The sequence below is a fragment of the Eumetopias jubatus genome, unplaced genomic scaffold (genome assembly GCF_037043125.1).
Source record: "Eumetopias jubatus isolate StellerSeaLion01/CBP00866 unplaced genomic scaffold, mEumJub1_p1.0 scaffold_5, whole genome shotgun sequence".
NCBI lineage: Eukaryota > Metazoa > Chordata > Mammalia > Carnivora > Otariidae > Eumetopias > Eumetopias jubatus.
Genome location: NW_028274811.1, coordinates 88,222,843 through 88,246,618, shown reverse-complemented (window position 1 = coordinate 88,246,618; position 23,776 = coordinate 88,222,843). Strand labels below are relative to the sequence as shown.

At 39.5% G+C, this 23,776-nt stretch overlaps 1 protein-coding gene across 6 annotated transcripts in view; it reads right to left on the bottom strand.

Annotated features, from left to right (window-relative positions):
• Positions 1-11,271: 11,271 nt before the first annotated feature.
• The window catches only part of APC (APC regulator of Wnt signaling pathway), a 129,193-nt gene continuing 116,688 nt past the window's right edge, over positions 11,272-23,776 (bottom strand). For all 6 annotated transcript variants that reach the window (XM_088023427.1, XM_088023428.1, XM_028102697.2 and 3 more), the window contains 2 exons: positions 21,012-21,226; positions 11,272-18,707 (listed from right to left, as the gene is read on the bottom strand). In XM_088023427.1, coding sequence (XP_087879553.1) covers positions 12,131-18,707; positions 21,012-21,226 — 6,792 coding nt within the window. In that variant the 3' untranslated portion in view covers positions 11,272-12,130. The remainder of the gene's footprint in view (positions 18,708-21,011; positions 21,227-23,776) is intronic.

Sequence of the window (23,776 nt, the reverse complement as noted above, 5' to 3'; positions counted from 1 at the left end):
CGGAAGTCCTGCCCACCGGCGCGCCTACGCGTCGGTGGCTTTTCGCCGATCGTTTGTTCCGGCATCTGTCGCTCCGCGCCAGCGTCTCTAGTTTCTGACGTGGCGTTAGAACCTCTGCTCTCGCGAGAGGATCTACGAAAGCGTCAAATTCCTTCTCAAATCTTGTCAAAAGTTTTAAGAGCTTACGCTGCCGCTGAAATGGGGTTGCGTTTTTACGGTCCTTCCCGTCCAATTTCACATTGAATGGTGTTAGCTGCCTTCACCTAAGGGTGAAGAAGGCTCTATACCGCGGGTGATCTGTTTACACAGATCCGAGCAGGCAAGGAAATGCCTTTTAGGTTTAATCTTTATCTGCTCCTGGGCCCCACAGCTTGCTTTCAACTTGGCAAATACGGGTTTTATAGTGGTGAAACAAGAAAAATTACTGGTACTGTTTCAGTGAGCTGTATAAATGTTAGAAATTTGACCGTACACCTTTTTAAACTTCAGAAGATCACCTTCTACCCTATAATTCATTATTTTTTGTATACCTTAGGTTAATTGCAAAGCACTATTTCTGCATTTCCGTTCATCCAACAGAACACACCTTCATTCCTGTTTTAGTAGTGGTTGCTTATTCCACACCAACAAAGGCACTTTTCATAAAACCGGGCAAGGTAAGATAAGTGTTTTCTATTACAGATGAAAAAACAAACTAGACAAACACCACCCCCCCCCCCCCAAAAGCTTGAGTCTCACTGAGGTTAGGTAATTTGCCAATTCAGGCTAATGATGGCTGAGCATAGATATCCAGCTGGTCCGTGTGGAAGCCCCTGACTTTTCTCCATCCCCTCAATCCCCGCCTCTCAGTCATCCTTGTAGTTTCTTAGTACCAGATTAGTTTGGTACTGATGTAAATACGTAGGTCTTACTTCTTAAAGTATACATGATTCCTGTAAAAAGAGCTTCATGCAATGACCAACAAAACAGAACAGGGATGAAATGAAACTAAGCTTTAAAATACCTAGTTTGCCTGCTTTAGGATTTTGCTTTTATACTTTAGCTCCATCATAAAAACTCAAATACTTCTTTTCAGAAAATCAACATTTTACATATACATATGGAAAAAGTGGGAATGAACAAGGTAGTCTGAGGTTAAATATATGCAGTAGCCTATTTACCATAGGGTTTTCTTAGACCTACCTAATTGCAGACAAAAAGACCCAATATTAAAATTGGTTATATTTCCTGGCTCATAAACACTAAGGGAGTTAATGATGGAGCTGATATTTTTGAGTGTCATTGTATGCTAGATTAATAACTTCTATTTAACTCTACACTATTGTTGAAATATCCTACAAGGAAAAGATGGTGGGAAGGGAGACAGCAATATTGTTACTGCACTGATGATTAAAGAAACAGTGAGTGAATCCAAAGTTTTAAAATGCTAGTGCTTGTGGAAAAGCAAGCATTAGCAAGCAAAAGGTTGGTTTAAAGGGGAATGACGTTGGACATGGAAATGAAAATGATGAAAGGGCTTTAGAGATTGAGGCACTGGTTTTCAAATCTAATTTTTATCAAACTGTCTTCCTTTTCCTTATTTAGATGTGCCACTAAATTCAGCCTGTCAACCTTGGTTGAGGCTTCTGGGTAGGGGTTGGGTGGAAAGAGAAGACCAACGTGGGCAAGAGAAGTTTTCCAAAATGGTTGAATAAGAATTGGAAGTAGGAGGAAGGGATGAAAGAAGAGGTCTGATATATATGTGTGTGTGGGCAGGAGGGGACTGGCAGAGATGTAAGTAAGATGATTTGTGAGCTTTGACAGAAAAAGTGATAAGGGGAAGAAATGGTGGATTAGATAATATCTGTGCTACAAATCACTTGATGGCTTCTATTGCATCCAACAAGGACATTTTGAGAAGCTGTGCCAGCTACTCTGAGAAGTGTTAGGCATACAGATAAAAATAATAAACTAACTCTTGCTCAAGTTTCTCACAAGTCTAAGGGGTGAGACTGTTAGGCAGACATGTATACCAGGGCTATCCAAGCCTGCACTGAGCCCATGAGAGTACTCAGGCACGCTTGGGTATGGCTAACTAATAGTTTGGTCTGCCTGCTTCACTTGTATATTATGATGTAACAAAACACCCTAAAACTTAGTGCTTTAAAACAATAACTTATTTGCTAACAAAACTGTAGTTTGGGTAGAGCTCAGCTGGAACAGCTTATCCCTATTCTATATGGCATCTGCTGGAGCTAGAAAATCCCAAGTGACTTCTTCACTCCTATATCTCTGCCTCAGCTGGTATGGCTGAAACAGCTGAAGGTTGGCCAGTACCTTCCTCTTTCTGTGGTGTAGCCTTTCCATATGGCTACGCTGAACTTTGACAAAGGCTCTCTCCTTGGTGCACCTGGGTGGTTCATTTGGTTAAGTGTCTGCCTTTGGCGCAGGTCTTGATCTCAGGGTCCTGGGATCAAGTCCGATGTAGGGTTCCCTGCAAGGCGGGAAGCCTGCTTCTCCCTCTTCCTTTGCCCATACCCCTGCTTGTGCTCTCTCTCTCTCCAACAAATACATAAAAATCTTAAAAAAAAAAAAAGGCTCTCTACTTGACCAAACCTTAGGTAGGATCCTCTGAACTCTTATCTTGAGTAGGCCTTGACTTTGGCCCATGCTCTATCTTCTGCCTGCTAGCCCAATTTTAGCAAGAATACTGCTATATTAGGTATATTTGTTAGGGTTCTCCAGGGGGGCAGAACTATAGCATATATATATATATATAGATATATGAGATTATTATAGGAATTGGCTCACACCATTATGGAAGCTGCACTATGCCACAATATGCTATCTGAAAGCTGGAGAACCAGGAAAGCTGATGGTATAAATCAATCTGAGTCCAAAAGCCTAAGAACCAGGAAAGCTGATGGTGTAAGTCCAAAAGTTAAGATATCTGAGATCAGATATTGGAGGGCAGGAGATAGAGGTCCCAGTTCAAGAAGAGAGAGAAAAATTTGCTCTTCCTCTACCTTTTTGTTCTATTTGGACTCTCAACAGATTAGATGATGCCTGACCATATTGGTGAGGGCAGATATTCTTTACTCAGTCTTCTGATTAAATGCTAATCTCTTCTAGAAACAAATTCACAGGCACACCCTGAAATGTTTTCACAGCTATCTGGGCATCCCTTAGCCCAGTTAATTTGACACAGAAAATTAACCATCACAGTAAATGTGGTAAGTGTCCCCCCTTACCCTTGTTATTTGATCACCCTCAATATCTGATCAAATTCCTCATTCCCCATCTCTGATACGTAAGTCCTTGGCCTGTCTTCAACAAGAATTTACCCTCAGTAATTGTCTATCTACTCATGCCCTCATTCTGTTCTTTGGTTATAAATCTCCAACTGTCTTTGCTGCATTTGGAGTTGAGCTGATCCCTCTACTCTACTGCAATATCCCTATTGGGATATCCCCCCAGTAGGGATATTGCAGTAGTCTTGAATAAAGTCTTCCTTACCATTTTACCAAGTGTCAGAATAACTTTTTCTTTAGCAACTTCTTCATAGCATAGTAATTTCACAACTTCCTACATGGTGGCTGGCTTCCTGCAGATCACACAGTAGAAGCTACCAGGCCTTTTTAATGCCAGGTCTTGTAACTTCCTCTACATTTTATTGGTCAAAGCAGTCACAGGGCCAGCTCAGTAATGGGCTCATATTGTGAAAAAGCATGTGGAATGGCAGATATTATGCCATCTTTGAAAATATTATCTACCATAATGTCAGAAGTCAATCTTTCTTTCTTTTTCTTTCTTTTTTTCTTTCCTTTCTTTCTTTCTCTTTTTCTTTCTTTCTTTCTTTCTTTCTTTCTTTCTTTCTTTCTTTCTTTCTTTCTTTCTTTCTTTCTTCTTTCTTTCTTTCTTTCTTTCTTTCTTTCTTTCTTTCTTTCTTTCTTTCTTTCTCTTTCTTTCTCTTTCTTCTTTTCTTTCTTTCCTTCATTCCTTCCTTCTTTCTTTTTTTCTTCCTTTCTTCCATTCCTCCTTCCTTCCTTCCTCCCTCTCTCCCTCTCTATTTTCTTTTCTCTTTTCTTGTTTTTTTTTTTCTTTTCTTTCATAGGCTCCATGCCCAGCATGGAGTCAAATGTAGGGTTTGAACTCACAACCCTGAGAGCAAGACATGAGCTGAAATCAAGAGTCAGACACTTAACCAACTGAGCCACCCAGGCACCCCAAAAAGTCAATTTCTACAGAAGACAGAATTTACCCTAGGATAACTAAAAGTTAAGTACACCAACCTGACCTAATGACAGAGCTTTCACTGTCCAGGGGAAAATACAGAGCACAACATGGTGTTTATGAGTAAGATTTGTCTACATGCTATAGCCAGTCTCTGTTAGATTTGTATCTATATCTTGGGATGGGAGAGTAGAGTATAAGGAAAATCTGTTTTAATGAAACTGTTTCATTAAAAATCCTTTAAGGCATTTGAACACAAGCAGTACTACTTTGGCACTTTTACGGGAAAACGTTGATACCGAAGTGGAAGATAGGTGCTCTTTCCATTTCTAGAGGAATATAGTGCAATGTCTAGACACTAGCAACTGACAGTACAGTCCCCATGTAGGCACCACCAAGATTCTGACTGGTGTCTGATGGAGAGGGCCATTTTGGTAAATATGGCTGGTCTGAAGTTGGTGTTCATAACAGTATTATGGCTTGGTTTCTGCCCCTGCAAAGTGAGAGAAAGGAAGTGATGCAGGAGCAGCAGTAAGAACGGAGATAACGAGAACATTTACTGAAGACTCAAGATCAAAAAGATTCAATATCAAAAGACAGAGTTGTGGAAAAAAGACACACAGCTGGACTTATGCCAGTACAATTTCTTTATTTCAAGAATAAAAACAAAACCCTACAAACACCAAGATAGGAAATAAAAGTGATATATAATGGAAACAAAACTAGACTGATAGTTGAACTTCTTAGTAAACAATAGAAATTTTCTGAGGAAAAAGAATTGTGACCAAAGTTGTGACCCAAATTATCCTTTGTGTGATGGCAAAAGAAAACAATATTTTTACAAGATTTTATTTATGAGAGAGAGAGAGCTTGCGCACATGAGCAGGGGGAGGGGGAGGGGTAGAGAGACAAGCAGGCTCCTCGCTGAGCAGGGAGCCCGACTCCCGACTCCAGCTCGATCCCAGGACCCCAAGGTCATGAACTGAGCTGAAGTCAGACATTTAACCGACTGAGCCACCCAGGTGCCCCAAGAAAACAATTTTAAACAAGCTAGGATTTAGAAAGTATACCCCCAACTTAGCTTTTCTGGAAAAAAGTAACTATTTAAGGACACAGTCCAGGGCGCCTGGGTGGCTCAGTTGGTTGAGCGACTGCTTTCCGCTCAGGTCATGATCCTGGAGTCTCAGGATCGAGTCCCGCATCGGGCTCCCTGCTCAGCAGGGAGCCTGCTTCTCCCTCTGACCCTTCCCTCTCTCATGTGCTCTCTCTCTCATTCTCTCTCAAATAAATAAATAAAATTAAAAAAAAAGGACACAGTCCAGTCAAGCCAAATTATATTAACATAATTGAATTGAAGAGAGTGAAAGACATGTAACAAAGAGGAAACAGTGGGCACTTACATATAATTTATACCTAAATTCAAATAATTATTGATAATGTGATGGTGAAGCCAACTGCAATTGTTAAGAAAAGATTCTGAAAATTAAAAACAAGTGAGTACATTAATACTGGAATAGAGAATTTGCAAAGAACTTAGGGTTCCAACTAAAATAGTCAGTTTCTGAAATCATTTTAGCTGCTGCACCACCAGGGTTCTCATAGGACCCTGACTTCTCATTTTGCTGCCTCCTCATTCTTTTTGTCCTCCCCTATCTCTGCTCCTCAGCTCCCCCTCCAATTCCCTGGGTACCTGGAGAATCCCAAGTTCTTGCCTCTCTTAAGCAAATCTGTGAAATTTTCTCTTACCCTCCTCCCACCTAAATTCCAGGCTTGGCTTTACAGATCCCCGAACCATCAAGGTCCTCAGCTAAAGAAAAGGACCTCTGAGAACCTTCCTTTAACAAAATCCACCCTGCCCTGTCTGGAAGGAAGTTGTGGTTTTAAATAAAAACAGTTCCTTTTGTTTTGTAAAGACCAAGTCAAACACTGAGTCTCACTTGTTCCATGGTTTTTGTCAATATTTTGTATTTGTAACTTTGATTCATACATTTGATGCTAAGTCACTTGAAATTTAAAGAAAGTCATAAGTGATGTTAATCTCCTTTTTCATTGTTTGATGCCCTGTATCCAGAATTATACTGTGTCTGACATAAATTTGCCTTAACTGCTTTCTTTGCATTTGCCTGTGCAAGTTGTACTTTTAATTCATTCTTGATCATTTTAGTGTGTCTTTTATTAATGGCATATAGTTGGAGGACTTTTTTACTTGACTCCGATCTGAGAGTCATTATTATATATGTTTAATCCATTTATTGCTATGGTATTACACTGTCTTTTTATGCTTCTTTGTGGCTAATTCTCCCTTTATTTCTCCCATTCTTTGACATCTTGATCAAGTATTCTGAATTGTTGTGTTTGGCTAGTGATTTAGGTGGAAAATTTTATTTTTTAACATTGGGGTTACCATTAAATTATAAAATTGAATTTGTATTTTTCTAAGTTTAAAAATAAAATAGTATTAACACTGCCTACATGAAACTAGAAATTTAGCATGCTTTTACGGCTTTTCTCCCCTTGTGACTCGTTTCCCAATTTGGGTTAGAGTAATCTGGAATTTAAGATTATGAAAATTATTAAACATTTCATCTTTTCATTTTTGAGTTATGTAGACATTCATACTGAGATTACCAGATTAACCACAATTATTAACATATTTATTCAGCTTTAAAAGTTTTATTGCTCAAACTTTGTTTCCTTAGTACCTTTCCATTTATTTTAATTGTTTGGGCAGCAGGAATACTATAGTAAAACATAACATGGTTTCTGGTTGCCGAGTGCTTTCAAAATGCCCCTCATGGATTTGGAGAGTTCATGTTTTATGAATCCAGCTTCCTCGATGAAGACCAAAATTTGAACTTTCCCAGACTCTACAGGCATGTGACATAGCCTCTGCCAATCATGTCCACTCAAGCAAGACTTCAATCCAGAAGTGAGCAGCGTGAGGAAGCAAGTGCCACAAGTAATCTTATTTTATGCCGAGGATAGTCAGATGGTTCTGGCGTTTAGGGGAAGCAAGGGGAAGATCTTTACTGAAATGGTCTCACAGATGGTTGGGTATCCTTTCTGCTGTTTGGCTTCCAAGAGTGATTTTTCTGGCCCTCAAACAGATCCTGAGAGCTACCTAATATTCTCTAAATGAACATCTTATCTTTTAGAGGTCTTGTTAACAGCCGTAAGAATCCTGAGTCATACAACTATTTCAGATAAATGTTAGTTTGGCTGGTTTCAAAATTCTTAGGTAATATTTCCATTTCCTTCCAAATACTGCACACATTGTTCCATTGTTTCTTTTTTGGCATTTAGTATTGCTGAGAAATCTGATACCAACCTATTTTTTTTTTTTTTTTGGTAGGCAGCCTATTCCTCTCTCCCCACAGATGTTTTCAGAAAGTGTTCTCTATCTTTGAAATTAAAAAATTAAGGTGGGTCTAAATGTGGTTTTCTGTTATTTCAAGTTAACTCAGCCTAATGCTACAAGATCTTTCAGTTTGAGCACTCAATCACCAACCAGAAATTTGCTTTGTGACTTTTATTTCAAGTTGATTGGCTCCCTCTTTTTTTTTTTTTTTTTTTTAAGCCAGGCAAGTCTTTGGTCACTAGCTAGTTGATGATGAGTCTCTCTTAGGTCAAGTATCCACCTCTGGTACAAACAGCTATGGTCAGGGGGGAAGACTGGGTACATGGTTCAGCGACAAACAGTGGGGCTGTTTAGATTCCAGTAGGTGTAGGTGGGCCAGGTAATGCTTGGCCTCATTGTCAATTGTTATTTTTCACTAATGCTGCTTTATATTCAATGGTCACCTTCACCAGTATACACTATGTTGGATATTTTTAATTAAAAAGAAGTACCAATCACATAATTTAGGAAAATAAGTAAATAGTCACAAGAGTAGAGAAAGAATTATCCTGAATATCAGAGAAAAGAAAGTGTATTTAGCACCAAGAACAATATAATACACATAGAACATACAGGTTGAAAGAAGCATCATTGGCCTAACAAAAACCAGGATATAGTTTTATAGACCACAGGACAGTTAAGAGAAAGGCAGAAAAATGACCTGGTGTTTACAGGAGTTAAAGTCCACAGTTTTTAACACTATATAGTATTTTAAGGTCAGCATAGTATGAGGGAGTTAGAAATTAAAAAAAATTTATATATTCTATTTCAGCCACCATGCCTTTTGAAAAATTATTTGGTAAATTTTGATGATCTGACTACTCAAATATTCTTCAGCTGTTGGCAGTTTCCTTTTTGCATTTCTAGCACTGTTCTTTTCCTATTTTAGATACAAAGAAACTATGTGATAACATGAATTAGATATAGTGCAACTAGCTCCCATCCTCAGCAAAAGCTTCATCTTCACTTAACCTTGTGGTAGCAGGATCTATCTATCTATATATTTTTTAAAGATTTTGTTTATTTATTTGACAGAGAGAGAGAGACGGTGAGAGAGGGAACACAAGCAGGGGGAGTGGGAGAAGGAGAAGCCAGCTTCCCGCAGAGCAGAGAGCCCGATGCGGGGCTCAATCCCAGGACCCTGGGATCATGACCTGAGCTGGAGGCAGACGCTTAATGACTGAGCCACCCAGGTGCCCCAGCATGATCTATAATTTATGGAAAAAAAATATTTTGACTTACAGGGCTATTTTTTCCATTTGGGCTTATCTTTCATTATTCCCTTCCCATTAACTTAACTCTTAGTATCCAATTTGGAAAGTTTACTCTCAAATACCAATTTGCCACAGTTGTTAATCACTCCCACTGTGTATTAGCAAATCAGGCACATTTTCATCTGAAATAATTCTGAGGACAAAATTATTAGTCTCTTCTGCTATCCTCTGATCTTACTGCAAAGCCAAATTGGGGATTTGCTGAACTTTGCCTTTTCAATAACTGTTCCAAAGGGAACATGATCCAATCTCTCAAAAAGTCTTTGTCTTTAGAATTCATGTCTGCTAAATTTGTCCACTATTGGGAGTGGAGATGGATGGGCTATATCAGATTGTATAGCTTAGTATTCATGCCTAAAGTAGGGGAAAGTTTATTTGTTGGAATACTTTGTCAGATTAAAAGGTCCAGTTGAGAGGAACAGCTACAAGTGAAGGCAATCACTCAAGGAGCTTCATTATAACTTAGGGCAATCAACCTCAAAGTGTGGTTCTCAGACCAGCAGCAGCAAGCATCACCAGAGAACTTGTTAGAATTGCAAATTCTTGGGCCCTATTCAGAATCAGCTTTGGGGTGTGGCCCAGCTACGTCTTAATAAGCGCTTCTGGTGACTCAAATGCAGTCTAGTTTGAAAACCACTGCCTTAGGAGTTGTTTGCTGCAGACCAATTTTAGTATATGTGCTGCCGAAGTGAGCACTGTTTGCTGCAGGCCAAAGCTAGACAGAGCACTGCTTCTCTTAACGGGTATCACAACTGTTAACTAATTCCCAACGCTGGGCTCCATATGCCATTTTCAACAAGCATAAACTGGGAATATCTGGCCTATTGGTTATGGCAGCACCCTGTGAACTAAAAGTAGAACTGAAATTTGCTCCTTTCCTAATTTAGAGCTATTGTAACAGAAGAGTCTCATCCAACTTTTTCCTCAATGGGCAATGTAGACTGACTGGACCTTCTCACAGGACGTGTCGCCTACAGTAATTCCTGAGTTTTCTTGTGTGTGGAAGGCACCCTTTTTAATTTCCAGTATTGATAGTGTTTTTTTTTCCCTTCCTTGGAAAAAGGCAATTTTATTCTAATTGACTAACATCCCATCTCTTTCCATAAAAGTACTTGGAAGTGCACATAAAAACTGGCATGCAGTAATTCAGAAAAATAGAAAATCAGGACCAAAAGAGGAAATATGACCTATATGCACTCGTATCCCTGTTAGAGGAAGCAGCCTTTTAAACTATTATTCACAAGCCATTTCATTCAGATAAAATGACAAAAATTTAAATGTCGATATATTCCAAAGATCAGTAAATTGAGGTGTTTGCAAAGTGGTACAGTGGAAAGAGTATGGGCTTTGGAGTATTTACTGGCATTGATGAACACAGGTAACGGGTAGATAACCACATGTGATTTCAAGGGCATCAACATAGATGTGCTTACTCCTTCTCAACCCCTTTTCCCAGCGCCCCATCGTACCTAAATATCTTTTCCCTTCCCCAAATGCAGAGCGCATGAATTTTATCATTAAAAGTAAGGCTTCATTTATTCAACAAATATGTGAGCATTTATCATTCTCACCCTCTCATCATTTAGGACAAATTCTAGGAAGACACATTAAATCACCTGTTAATATGTGTATCGGTTTATCTCCCTTTCCTTCAAGGAGGATCTCCCTGCACTGAGAGGAAGGGGGCACCTGAACATGTACCCCACAACTCTACCCACCAAAAACAAAGTTTTCCTTAACGGGCAGGGGTTTTTAAATAGTCTTGAATATCTTAATGGTATTAAATCTACCCCTGAAGTTCCACGTGATTTGCATTTTCTGAGCATGGCAAAATGCTGATTACAATGAGCTGCTGGAATTTTGCCCTAACATACAGGGTGATAAAAGGTGTTCATTCTGGACCCAGTAGCAACAGAGGGTAGATGAAGGGACAAGACAGTTACATTCCAAGACAGGCTTGGAAGAGACTACTTACACCTAAGAATAATCCATTAATTTTTCAAGTAGAGAATTCTATTAAGATAAAGAAAATATTCTATGTAGGCCTATTATGTTCAACGTCCAGTCCTGTGCTAGGTAGTTCACACTGCTACTACATGAATTTGTTTTGAATCAACTCCAGTGGAATAAGAAAAAATATTAAACATTGGGAGTGCTAAGCTAATCTCATTTAAGAAAAGCTTTAGGAATGGTTAAGTGCCAATGCATGGAATGGTTAAATGCCAACAGTTAGCTTCAGTTGTTTTTATTACAGTAAGAGGAATTTTACTCTTAATGCATAGAATTTGAAGAAAAAATTTATATAAGCTTTTAAAAGAGGCCTTTTTGAAAATTATTAATACAAACAAGAAATAAGACCCTCTAAACAAATACCAATTTCAGTAATAGTTTACATACAGCAATAATTTATTCTGAAATGTTCATTTAGTTTCTGTTGAGACACTATTCATGTCTCATTAATAAAAGAGCAGCCATCTCACCTCAAATACCAGAATATACAACAAGTTACAGCATAGCAAAATTCTACCTACTTTCAGATAAAATCTAGTTCAGGTAAAATAGTTTCATTCAATGTTTTACAGTTACACAGATTTTTTGTTTTTGTTTTGTTTTGAGCACAAAATAGTGTAAATTGTTACACCATAGCTATCTATATGCACATAATGTGACCACAGAACTGTTAATCAATCATTACTTCTGAAATTGAACCATCAGTTTCATTCATGCAGTAAAGCAAAGCAGGCTGGGTAAACTTGTTCATCGGGAACCATATTACTGTGAATTTCACAGCCACATGATTAATTATGATGTTAGATGGACTCACAAGGACTAAAACAGAATGTTTTTTTGCATAAATACCAATTTCTCCCTGATGTAAGTTTAGTCAGTTTATAATCTAGAAATGATTGAGAACAGCAATATATCATATCCTTTATCTGTAGTGTTATTTTAAGACAAGCAATAATTAAAGGATGATGAGATGGGATGCTACTTAAATACATGTAAAACATACTGTACAAATATACTTGGCTTTACCATTTTCTTCCTAACTATCAAGAGTGCCTCCCAAAATATGACCAGTGAAGACAAAGTATACTATCAAATATGGCTTCCAGAACAAAAACTCTCTAACAATCAAACCTATTTACACAATTTTTCAGTCTTTTAAAGTTTCATTTGAAACAAAATTTCTACATAGCAGTTGCAATTAACACATAATTTTCTAAGTTTCATCATTCCAGCTCTTTTACACAGATGTCACAAGGTAAGACCCAGAATGGCGCTTAGGACTTTGAGTTCCACTGGATTCTGTGCTGTCAGTTTTTGAATCTCGTTTCTTCGTGTTGTTATTCACTGGCGTCGGGATCTGAGACGGCCGGGCTGAAGTGCTATCTGCGCTGCTTTTCCTAGGGCTCGGATTGTAATTAAAAGGAGTCACTCTGGCAGCAACAGTCCCACTAGGTGAACTGTGCTTGCTTGAGCTGCTAGAACTGAATGGTGTACGCTCAGCTACAGAATTTTCATTAGTCTCTGATGCAGGGACAGGATTACTTTGTCCCGGTTTTGCCTCAGTTCCTTTTTGGTCTGGAGCATCTACCTGAATAAAGGAGTTCAGGCGGTTTTCCAAACCCACGGTGCGTCCGGGAGCACTGCCATTACCTACATTTTGTTTTCCCTGATTATCTTTTGCATCTTTAGTGTTTGGATTTCCCTTTTCTGAAACAGTGTCAATCACTGGGGGAGTATTTCCTGTTGGAGACCTTCCGGATCTAGGGTTGTTAATGGGACAGTCCTCAATTCTCACCCAAACATCCTCTGTTTTAGAAACAGCAGGTGCCATTTGATAAATTAGAGTCTTTGATTCAGCACCATTTGCAGCACCTGAGAAAGTGGTCTGAGAGGTACTATTTGTGGGAGAAATCTCACTTTCTTTTATTTTTCTCCATGTTCCTTTTGTGGATACTTGGTTTTCTTTAGTTTGTTTGGTTCCTGAAATAGAGTTCACATGTTTTTCATCCTCACTTTTTGCTTTTTCACTGGATTCTGATGAAGCAGAAAGAATTGAGGATGAACTTCCAGTTCTTCTCCAAGTGCTTACTCGAGGAAGGGATGATGAATGTTTGCTGTGCTCACGTTTCCAGGTTCCTGACCTATTAATCGGAAGTCTAGAAGGACTTTCAGAATGGGAGCGTGCTATATCATGGCGCTTTGCTGGTCTTCCATCATTATACTCTATGGTGGGACTGAGATTAGGTGGGAGTTTTCGCCATCCACCAGACTGAACAGACGAATGTGTGGACAGAGACATATCAGGAAGGGAAGGACTTAAAACTGGAGTCTGTGCCTGGGACCTAGTGGGAGAATCTGGTCTAGAAGACGGAGAAAGAGATTCAAATGAAGCAGATTCCTCCAATTTTCTCCTTAGGGTTGGGCTCGGAGCTTCCTTGATGAAAGTTGACTGGCGTACTAATACGGGTCTCTCTGACCTATCAGATTCACTTCCACTTGATTTAGTTGAAGACATTCTAGAAAGTTCCACCTTCTTATTGGATCCATTGCTATTATTCATCTGATTTAGTCCTTTGGAGGCAGACTCACTTCTTGGGATACTACTGCCATTCTTGGATAAACCCGTTTGTTTGGTAAGGTTTTGTTGGCTCATCTGTCTGCCTGGAGATGTATATGACATCTTCCCAGAACCCGAGGACTTAGTTGAAGCAGTACTAGGGGATGAAGTCCTTGGCAACTGAGATAATTTGTTAGGAGGACTTATTCCATTTCTACCAGGAGAAATTGAGTTTCGCCCTGGAGACTGCATAGGTCTACTTAATGGTTGCTGGGCAGGTCTTGAAGGAGTGGAATCTCTAGATCCTGATCTAGAAGGCCCTTTATTTGCCCCAGCTGGTTGGGATGTCTGCCTGGTTACAGGGCTTAATTCTGACTTCACTGACGGCTTGGCTCCTCTAGGAGAAGTGGTGGCTGTCTGACCTTCGCTAGGGCTTTTGGAGGCTGGAGTCTTAAGGGGTGGGCCTTTTTTAGAAACTGGACTTGTACTTGAAGAGCTATTTCGAACTCCTGGAATATGAATCATTGTCCTGCCTCGAGAGATTGAAGGCATGTTTGCTTGAAGGGGCTGTTTCATTTGGCTTGAAACCTCTGAATTAGATCGAACTTTTCCAGTAATTAAACTTTTATAAACTTTTTTCCCTCCTTTGATACCTTTATTTTCAGATTCTATCTTTTTAGTTTCCAATGTACTCTTCTCCCCAGGTTTTAGAATTCGTGGGCCCTTATTACTTGTAAAGGGTTTTTCCTCTTGATCAGGTGTAAGATGAAATGGTGATCCCAGAGAGATTCCTGATTTCAGTGAAAGGATGGAATCTGAGTCAGATGAAGCTTGTCTGGATAAACAGGCAGCGGCAGCAGCTTGATGTAAACTACTTACTATGGAATTTGCACCTTCCTGAATAGCTTTCCAATCAAAATTTTCCGAATCTGGGGATAAACCATGTTCTGAATCTGGTCTCTGTATATCTTTCAAATCAAGTGTCAAATCTTCTGCTAATATGCCACTCATATTTCTGGGACTATGCTTTTCATTATCACCCTTGAGTCTTGAAGGCTTTTTCTTTTTCGGCATTGCAGAACTTATACATTCCTGCAACAGGTCATCTTCAGAATCAATACTAAGAGAACTGAGAGAACTGTTTCTCGAGAAACAAACAGGGGTATCTTCAACGTGAAATGATTTAGGAGCATAACCTGATGCCTGAGGTTTACTTGGTTCTCCCTGTGAGTCAGGGGGCTCTGTCTCTTTCATAGGTTCATTTTCTTTGTTATTGTTGTTTTCTTGATCAATGTCACTAAGAGAACTTAGAGAGGAGTTTCGAGAAAAGCACACTGGAGTATTTTCAATGGCAAAATTTTGTAATTTCTCATCAGTTGCTGCTCCTCTGTCTGGTATGTCTTTGGATGACTGTGGAAAAGTGGATTGCTTCTGCAGCATGGACTTAGACTGACCTCGATTTATTGGATGTTTTGTAACAGCCTGTGTCTTATTAGCTGATTGTTGGTTAGAGGTTAGTTCTGTGTGGCTGGTAACTTTCGCTTCTGATTCCTTATTTTCTTTCCCCTTTCTTAATTCAGCCTTTTCCCTGGAAAGGTCAACATCATCATCATCAAAATCTAGAGAACTCAAAGAATCATTTCGTGAAAAACAGTATGGAGTTCCTTCAATAGGCGTGTAGTGATGAGGTGAATCAAAAGTAAAACCTCCTCTGACTCGATCTTCATTATTTGGTAGCTTATCACTGAAGTCCTTGGAATTATTTTTCAGGTTCTGTTTCTTTGAATCTTTGTTGTCTGAGAAAGTTCTTTCAGCATTTAAATTATTTTTTGAGTCTGTGTTTTTTCTTACACGTGTCCTATATTCGGTATTTTGTGGTATAGGTTTTACTGGTGAAGTAGGTTTCTTTTTCTTACCATCTAATTGATTTTTGTTAGCTCCAGATGAAGACATAGATGCTTGCTGGACCTGGTCCATTATCTTTTTCACACGAAAAGGCTTGTGACTTTTTCCTTTGGGCATAGCAGAATTAATGCATTCTGCAAGAATATCACCTTCTTCAGTTTTATTGTCATCCAGCTCAGGTATAGTTACAGATGGGGTTTTTCCTCTTTGAGCCTCATCTGTACATCTGCCTTCGGTAGGAATGGTATCTCGTTTTTCAAATTCACTTGACTGTGCCCCTGTTCTAACCCCTTCTCCAGCAGCTAACTCATTTGGAGGAGATTCTATCGTTAGATCACTTAAAGATGTAGCTGTGGAAAAGTTTATAGGTGTTCCTTCTACACAATATACCCGCGGCATGTCATCTCCTGGTGTAAAACTAACATGCTTTTGCGCTTGTAACCTGTTTTGTGATGGAAGAAGCTTGTACACAGGGAGCTGACTTGGTTTCCTTGCCACAGGTGGAGGTAATTTGGAAGCAGTCTGGGCTGGTTTTTTGGCTTTGCGTGAGGATTTTGTTGGCATGGCAGAAATAATACATTCCTCTAGTATTTCAATATCATCATCATCTGAATCATCTAACAGATCTTTTTCAGAATCAGTAGGTTTTTCTGTCTCTTTTTCCTGGTTTTCGTTTGCTTCTTCAGGCTGCTCAGATTCAGTTTCATTCCCATTGTCATTTTCCTGAACTGGAGGCATTATTCTTAATTCCACATCTTTCTGTATAAATGGCTCATCGAGGCTCAGAGCACTCAGGCTAGATGAACAAGAAAATCCATCTGGAGTACTTTCTGTGGCAAAATGTAATAGAGTGTCAGCATCTGGAAGAACCTGGACTCTCTGTACCGCAGCGTTTACAGCAGCTTGCTTAGGTCCACTCTCTCTCTTTTCTGCAGTAGGGGCTTTGTTTTTAGGTATCTCTCGCTTTGTTTGAACTGTTTGAGGAGGAGGGGGAGGGGTCTTACTTCTGCTTGGTGGCATGGTTTGTCCAGGGCTATCCGGAAGGTCACTGGGGCTTATGATGCCACTTACCATTCCACTGCAGGGTTCACTTTGAACAGAGCTGGCAATCGAACGACTCTCAAAGCTATCGAGTGAACTGACTGAGGTACATCGGCTAAACATGAGTGGAGTCTCCTGAACATAGTGCTCTGGTGGACTTTTAGGTGTCTGAGCACCACTTTTTGATGGAGATTTGGCCCCTGAAGAAAATTCAACAGCTTTGTGCCTGGTTGATTCTGAAGATAAACCAGAAGCCTGGAGTCTGCTGGATTTGGTTCTAATGTGCTGTGACACTGTTGGAACTTCACTCACAGAATCTTCTGTTGTTCTAGTCCCACTGTTTTCTTTGATTTCTGCTATTTGTAGAGTATTAGCAGAATCTGTTTCCTGTGTTGCCTGATCACATCCTATTTCATCTTCAGCTGATGACAAAGATGATAATGAACTGCAACGTGAAAAACAAATTGGGGTATCCTCTACACAGTATGTCTGTATTGTTTCTTGGTTGATTGAGGGAACTTTGCAGGAGGTGGCTTTTGGGTTCTGACCATTTCTGCTTTGTGCTGAACTTGGATGGTGCTGATTCTGCCTCTTGGCATTAGATGAAGGTGTGGATGTATTCTCACTGCTTGAAGAGATGTGTTCAGTTTTAGTGCTCTGTCCAGATGAATTCTTTGAGAATGAAAATGGTGGTTTCTGTGAAGAAGGAATGTCTGTGGCATATTTTAAACTATAATCAATAGGCTGATCCACATGATGTTTTTCCTCATTATATTTTATGCTGTAATTTGTTGGTCTTTCTTCTTCCTCATGTTGCTCTTCCTCGGAGTAACGTTCACTATAGTTGGTTGGCTTATCATCTTCATAGTCATCTTCCTGACACAAAGACTGGTTTACATTTTGATTAATTCCATGATTAGAACCTACTCGATTTGTTTCTGAACCATTGGCTCCTCTTGACCTATACGGGGAAACACATTCCTGCTGTCCAAAATGTGGTTGGAACTTGAGGTGTTTATCATCAGTGCTCTCGGTGTATACAGGGTAAGTTGTGGTTTGACTTCTTGACTGTCTTTGCTCACTTTGTTTTATTTCATCTTCTATTATATGTTTGGGTCTTGCCCATCTTTCATTCTGTGAAGGGCTTTGCCTCCCAGAGTTCAACTGCTCATCTGAATATTTAAGACTATAATTTATTGGTGTATCTAGTTCTCCGTCATTGTCATCCATATGATTTGCACTATGTATTTTATGGGCTAGGTCAGCTGGATATTGACCATAGCTGCAAAATTTACTTTCATCGTCTTCAGAATAGGATTCAATGGAAGGCTTCATCTGACCTCTTTTACCGTAACCATCACTACTACTGACACTATTTAAACTATCATTTGAAGATCTCTTATATTCCAATTTGGCATAAGGCATAGGACATGTCCTAGTTGAATTTTCCGACTTACTGAAGTTGTAAGTGTTTGCATGTGAGTGGGCAGTAGAGCTTCTTCTTAGTGCATTCCTCTCCTCTGTCCCACAATGTACCTCGGTGGTAGACCCAGAACTTCTGTCTTCCTGGGAGGTGTGAATGGCTGATACTTCTTCCATGACTTTGGCAATCTGGGCTGCAGTGGTGGAAATCTGCAAACCTCGCTTTGAAGAAGTGCCTGGATTTTCTGTTGCTGGGTGGTAGCTGCCTAGGCTAATTCCTCGTTCTCTCTCCAAACTTCTATCTTTTTCAGAACGAGAACTGTCTACACTTCCTCTTGATGAAGAAGAGCTGGGCAACACTGTAGTATTTAAATATGGTGAAAGGACAGTCATATTTCCAGTATTAAAATTGTCTGACCTATTATCATCATGTCGACTGGTGTCAAAAACATAGTCACTATAGAGACTTTGTTTGTGTCGTTGCTTATTACGATGAGAGGCCTTGGGACTTAAATTGTCAATATTGTCAAAAGTTTCTGATAAATGCTGAGCATCTAATTCTGCTTCCAGGGCTTTTTGTTTTCTGACATGAAGAGATGGCAAGCTTGAACCAGGAGACATAATATTGGCATCCTTATACTTTGCAGGTCTATTTGCCATGAGGTTCCTTAAAGCTGCGGCGCTTCCCATAGCAATCATTTTGTGCTTTGAATGAATGAGGTTCTTGAGCATGCTGACTGCCCCCATGTCCCATAATGCTTCCTGGTCTTTAGGATTTCTTGCTGAGAGATTCCACAAGGTTCCACAGGCATTACTGACTATTGTCAAACTGTGAGATTTCAAGTGTTGTAATAAGGTTTGCAGGCAGTTGTTCTCTCTTAGGATTTGCCTGAAATAAAATAAGAGATCCCAAAATTAAGGTAAAAATCTCCTTATTATAACAAATAAAAGGTTAGAAAACAAATTTAAATCTAAAGATAACTACTAAAACTTATTAATAGGCATAATAAAACTGCCCCAAATAATACTACAAATTTCAAGCATTTCACATCTCCTTTTATTCCTACTTCATTTAATGTTTATTGTTTAAAAATAGTCATCTGTCAGACTAAAAGAAGTAAAAGTGTTAATTTTAATCTGTTCTGCATTTCCTATTCTGACCCAATAGCTTCTTCTTCTTTTAAAAGATTTTATTTATTTGTTTGGCAGAGAAAGAGTACAAGCAGGGGAAGTGGCAGGCAGAGGGAGAGGCAGAAGCAGACTCCCCGCTGAGCAGGGAGCCCGACATGGGGCTCGATCCCAGGACTCCAGGCTCATGACCTGAGCTGAAAGCAGACGCTTAACGGATTGAACCACCCAGGTGCCCCTGACCCAATAGCTTTTAAAATTTTTCCTGGGGTGCCTGGGTGGCTCAGTCAGTTGAGCATCCAACTCTTGATTTCAGCTCAGGTCATGATCTCAGGGTCTTGGGATAGAGCCTTGTGTCAGGCTCCCCACTCAGCAGGGAGTCTGCTTGAGGATACTCTCTCTCTCTCCCTCCACTTCTCCCCCCACTCACACACTCTCTTTAAAATAATTCCTGAGCAGATACATTTGCTTTATTTACATGGTGACAGAGTTCCCCAATGAATGTATCATAAGATCTTATGCTGAACAGGGACTTTGTGGTAACTTAATCTATGGATGAGTTCCACAATGTTGACTATAAGACATCTTGGAAGAGGTAGAAAAATCGATCGATCGATCTTTATGTAGTCAGGGAGCACACTGTAAGCTCCTAGACTGGCAAACTGACTTAGAATAACCTCTACGCTCCTGATTGATTTTGTGATAATGCCATCCCCCTTAGAAGTGTGCTCTGTCAAACTGTGTGTGTAGTTGTTACCTCAAATGAAACGTTTTGAAAATATAAAGGTAACTATAAAAACAAGGGTTGAGAGAGTTAGCATAATGAACTTCGGGACTTGAAAGAGCTATAGCTTGTTTAACGCACAGTAAACTTAAGTTTAATGATACCATGTGCAGTTTTAGAGGGCTTTAAAACTGATTGGCAAGGGTGTACAAGGAGCTTTAACACAACAATCTTCTCTCAGCAGCCCGGCAGACGCCTGAGGGCTTACTGAATTTAAGAGATCTTCTTTGCATAGCAGAGAGGGCTATAAGGCTTGTCTGTGCATCAAATACTTAAAGAGAAGATGTTCACATTCTTTACAAGTTCTGTTACTAAAAGTACCTCATGGTCTTTCTGAAAATGAGAAGCAATACTGGATAAAAAATAAATAAATATGCTGTGAAAATACCCATATGTATATATTTTTTGAGAGGGGGGAGAGGATGGAGAGAAAGGATCCCAAGCAGGCTCCACACCCATCATGGAGCCCAACGAGGTGCCTGCCCTCATGACCCCAAGATGATGAACTGAGCCGAAATCAAGTTAGACGCTTAACCAAATGAGCCACCCAGGCGCCCCAAGATATCCATATTTTTGTTGATAAAACACAAGCCCAAGTTATGAAAATGTGTGCCTTGTATCCGAGATGCCTTCTTAGGTTTCATAGCCCTAGATGAATGGCTGTTGGCTAAATAATATTAACATGATTGATATTAAGACACCATTAGAAAAATGTGAACCATTGGGGGTGTCTGGGTGTCTCGGTTCAGTTAAATGTCCGACTCTTGATTTTGACTCAGGTCATGATCTCAGGGTCCTGGGATTAAGCCCTGCGCTGGGCTCCTCACTTGGCAGGGAGTCTGCTTGAGATTCTCTCCCTCTTCTCTTGCCCTTCCCCTGGCTCTCCTCTCAAATAAATAAATAAATCTTTAAAAAAAAAAGATCTGTTGGATTCTCTGGATCATACCCATAGTTTTTTTATAAACCTTATATTCCCTTATGCCATACTAACATACAATTGGGATTTTGTTCTCTGTAGTATTCATGACTTTAATTTTTTTTCCCTTCATATGGGTTATACCTCTTACTTATCATTTGTTTACTTCTACACATCTTTATACTATAAACTTTTATTAGAATAAATATACTAACATGTTAGGAATTAATAGTTACCTTTTCACTGTAATATAATTTGGCTTAGCACTTGCACAATTACACAAAACACTGCTTAGAACTGGGTCTTTTTGAGGGTATGAATTCTACACTAATTCATTTAAAAGTAATATAAAATGCTGTATTTACCTGTGGTCCTCATTTGTAGCTATCAAGCTGGACACGTTCCGTAATATCCCACCTCCACTTTCAATAATGGCTAAAGTATTTGTCTGGCTTCGGTAAGTGAGAGTGCCAACCAGAAATGCAAGCGCACCATCTACAGCACATATATCAGCTTTATTCTCAGTGCAATGTGCTGACAAGTTCCATAAGGCACTCAATACGCTTTTGAGGGTTGATTCCTATTAAGAAATAGAACATGTGTCATCTAATGAGAGTTGGAATATGCCTCTTACAAATTCTATGTTTACTTCTATTGAATAAGTTGTTATTGTTATTACTTATCTCCCCTGCTGCTCACCTCTCATGGGCAAAGTCAGGCACTCTCCATTTAGAAAAACTGATAAAATACCAAATGGAACTTAAGTAAATGATATCCCCATAGAACAAGCAGAACACAATACTAATGACTTTTTTCAACTTTATTCTAAGTGTTTAGATGACACACGTATCTTATAAGAGCTCATATTAGAATATGAAACAGAAGTGATGTGCATTCTGAAAAGAAAATTTGCATGATAATAGAAACCAGGAAAAAAAACCCCAACCCTCTACAAGCTGATATGGAAAGATGTCTAAGACATATTATTAAATAAAAAGATCAAGTTGCAGAGCAGTATGTACAATATTCTGTTTGTATAAAAAGCACACATATATACTTATATGTGGTTGATTCAAAAGTAACAATATAACTTATTAAAAAGTAAGCATACTGAAAAACTCCAATTTCTTAAAACTCCCAAAGGAACAAAGTAATTCCAGAAACTAGAACTTCCTTGGTATATAACATCATAGCAAACTGTCAAATTGTAATTGCTACAAAAACAAAATACTGAGTATATAATTAAGGATATTTGGTTAAAACTCGCCATAATCCTGATATCAGCTTTTCTTGTTACTATAAATCAACTAAGGAACAAACATTCATTAAAAATCTACTCTGTGCCTATCACAATTAGAGGCACTCCAGAGGATACCAATGTGGCAAGCTGATACCTGCTAACAGTTTACTTGGGGGGGGGGGAAGCAAAACCATCCATGAACAAAGGAAAGATTACTGCTACCTGAATTTAATAAAATAAATAATATATTTCATGGAGGAGAGCAGCTCTGTAGAAGATAAGACCTGTACCTTCAGAGAGAAGACAGGTGCTCCTGGCATGGAAGTGGGAATCAGCAAGGGAGGACTGAAGAATAGAAAGAAGACACAGAGGAGATCCAGGTCCATGCTGGGGAGCAGTGTTAGGTCAGGTGAGATGGTAAAAGGTGGCCTTGAATGTCAGGGCAAACACTTTGGGCCTGACCCAATAAATAGCTAGCCACCTTATTCTCTTCATCAGGAAATTAAGAGAATCTAGGAGTAAATACTATTTATCAGGAGGCAGGGAAGAAGTGCTTTCACCAATCAAGATGTGAGAAGGTTAAGAGCTCAATTTTAATTACACTGTGATTGAGGTAAAGATGGGACATTCAAAATATCCTGGGAACAGAGAAAACAGCAACAGTTTAGAGGTATAAGTGAGCTCAACTACAAATGGCCCAGAGGTCAGAGGGGAGAGGTAAAGGTAGGAAAATGCAAGTTACTCTCTACGAGACTATGTGTAGAGGAAAGGGTTTTGTTTCAAAGAAGCTTTATAGTTAGAATTAGAGGAGAAATGATTAGAAGTTTTAAGTATAGGTGGTAAAAACAAAGGAAGGAATTTCAATAAGGTATGTGATTCAAAAGTATCAAATACAGGTGTAGAAAAGAAACCCCAGTTAAACTATAAACCTAGATTTTGTTAGGGAGCAAAATTAGAAGGAACTGAAGAAGGTATGGCCACAGTGAATAAATGGAGCTGGTGACTTGTTCAGTGTTTTGGTTGCTACAGGAAGAAGAGAAACAATGCAGGAGTTACAAGAAGCAACAGAAAGGTTGTTGGTTTGTTTGTTTTCTTAATTTTCAAAACATTGGGCTTCTTACAGAGAGAGTTGAAACAAAAAAGCCATCTCTGTACTCAGTAGAGAAGATACAGAAGATAGGAGTAAGGGACTAATGTATTTTTTTTCTAAGATTTTATTTATTTGAGAGCGAGAGAATGAAAGAGAGAGAGAGAAATCACCAGCAGGGGGGAGGGGCTGAGGGAGAAGCAGACTCCCCGCTGAGCAGGGAGCCTGATGCAGGACTCTGTCCCAGGACCCTGGGATCATGACCTGAGCCAAAGACAGACAGACACTTAACCAACTGAGCCACCCACACACCCAGGGACTAACAGCTTTGAGTAAACAGCAATGCTTGGGGCACAGAGTGCAGGGAAGGAAAGGTTCTGTGTAGAAAAGTAGGAGCCTGCTTAATGAAGTTAAAATGAGGCAATGCATGGGGATATGGAAGGTAGTTCTGACTCTCCTGGTCATTAGTAGTAAAGCTGAAAAGGAAGAGATGATGAATTAAAAAGAGAATGTTCAGAATGACTATTGCATTGAATGCAGAAAAGGAGGAAAAAAGTAAATTCTACCACTGTTAACCAGAAGCAGGCCCAAACCAGAATTGGAGACATTATAAATTTCTGCTGAGCCAGTTTTTCCAAGATTGGGCTTACATTAAAAATTTATAGATGAAAAAAAATTTATAGGGGCTCAGTCGTTAAGCGTCTGCCTTCGGCTCAGGTCACAATCCCAGGATCCTGGATGGAGACCTGCATCAGGCTCCCTGCTCCGCGGTAAGCCTGCTTCTCCCTCTCCCACTCCCCCTG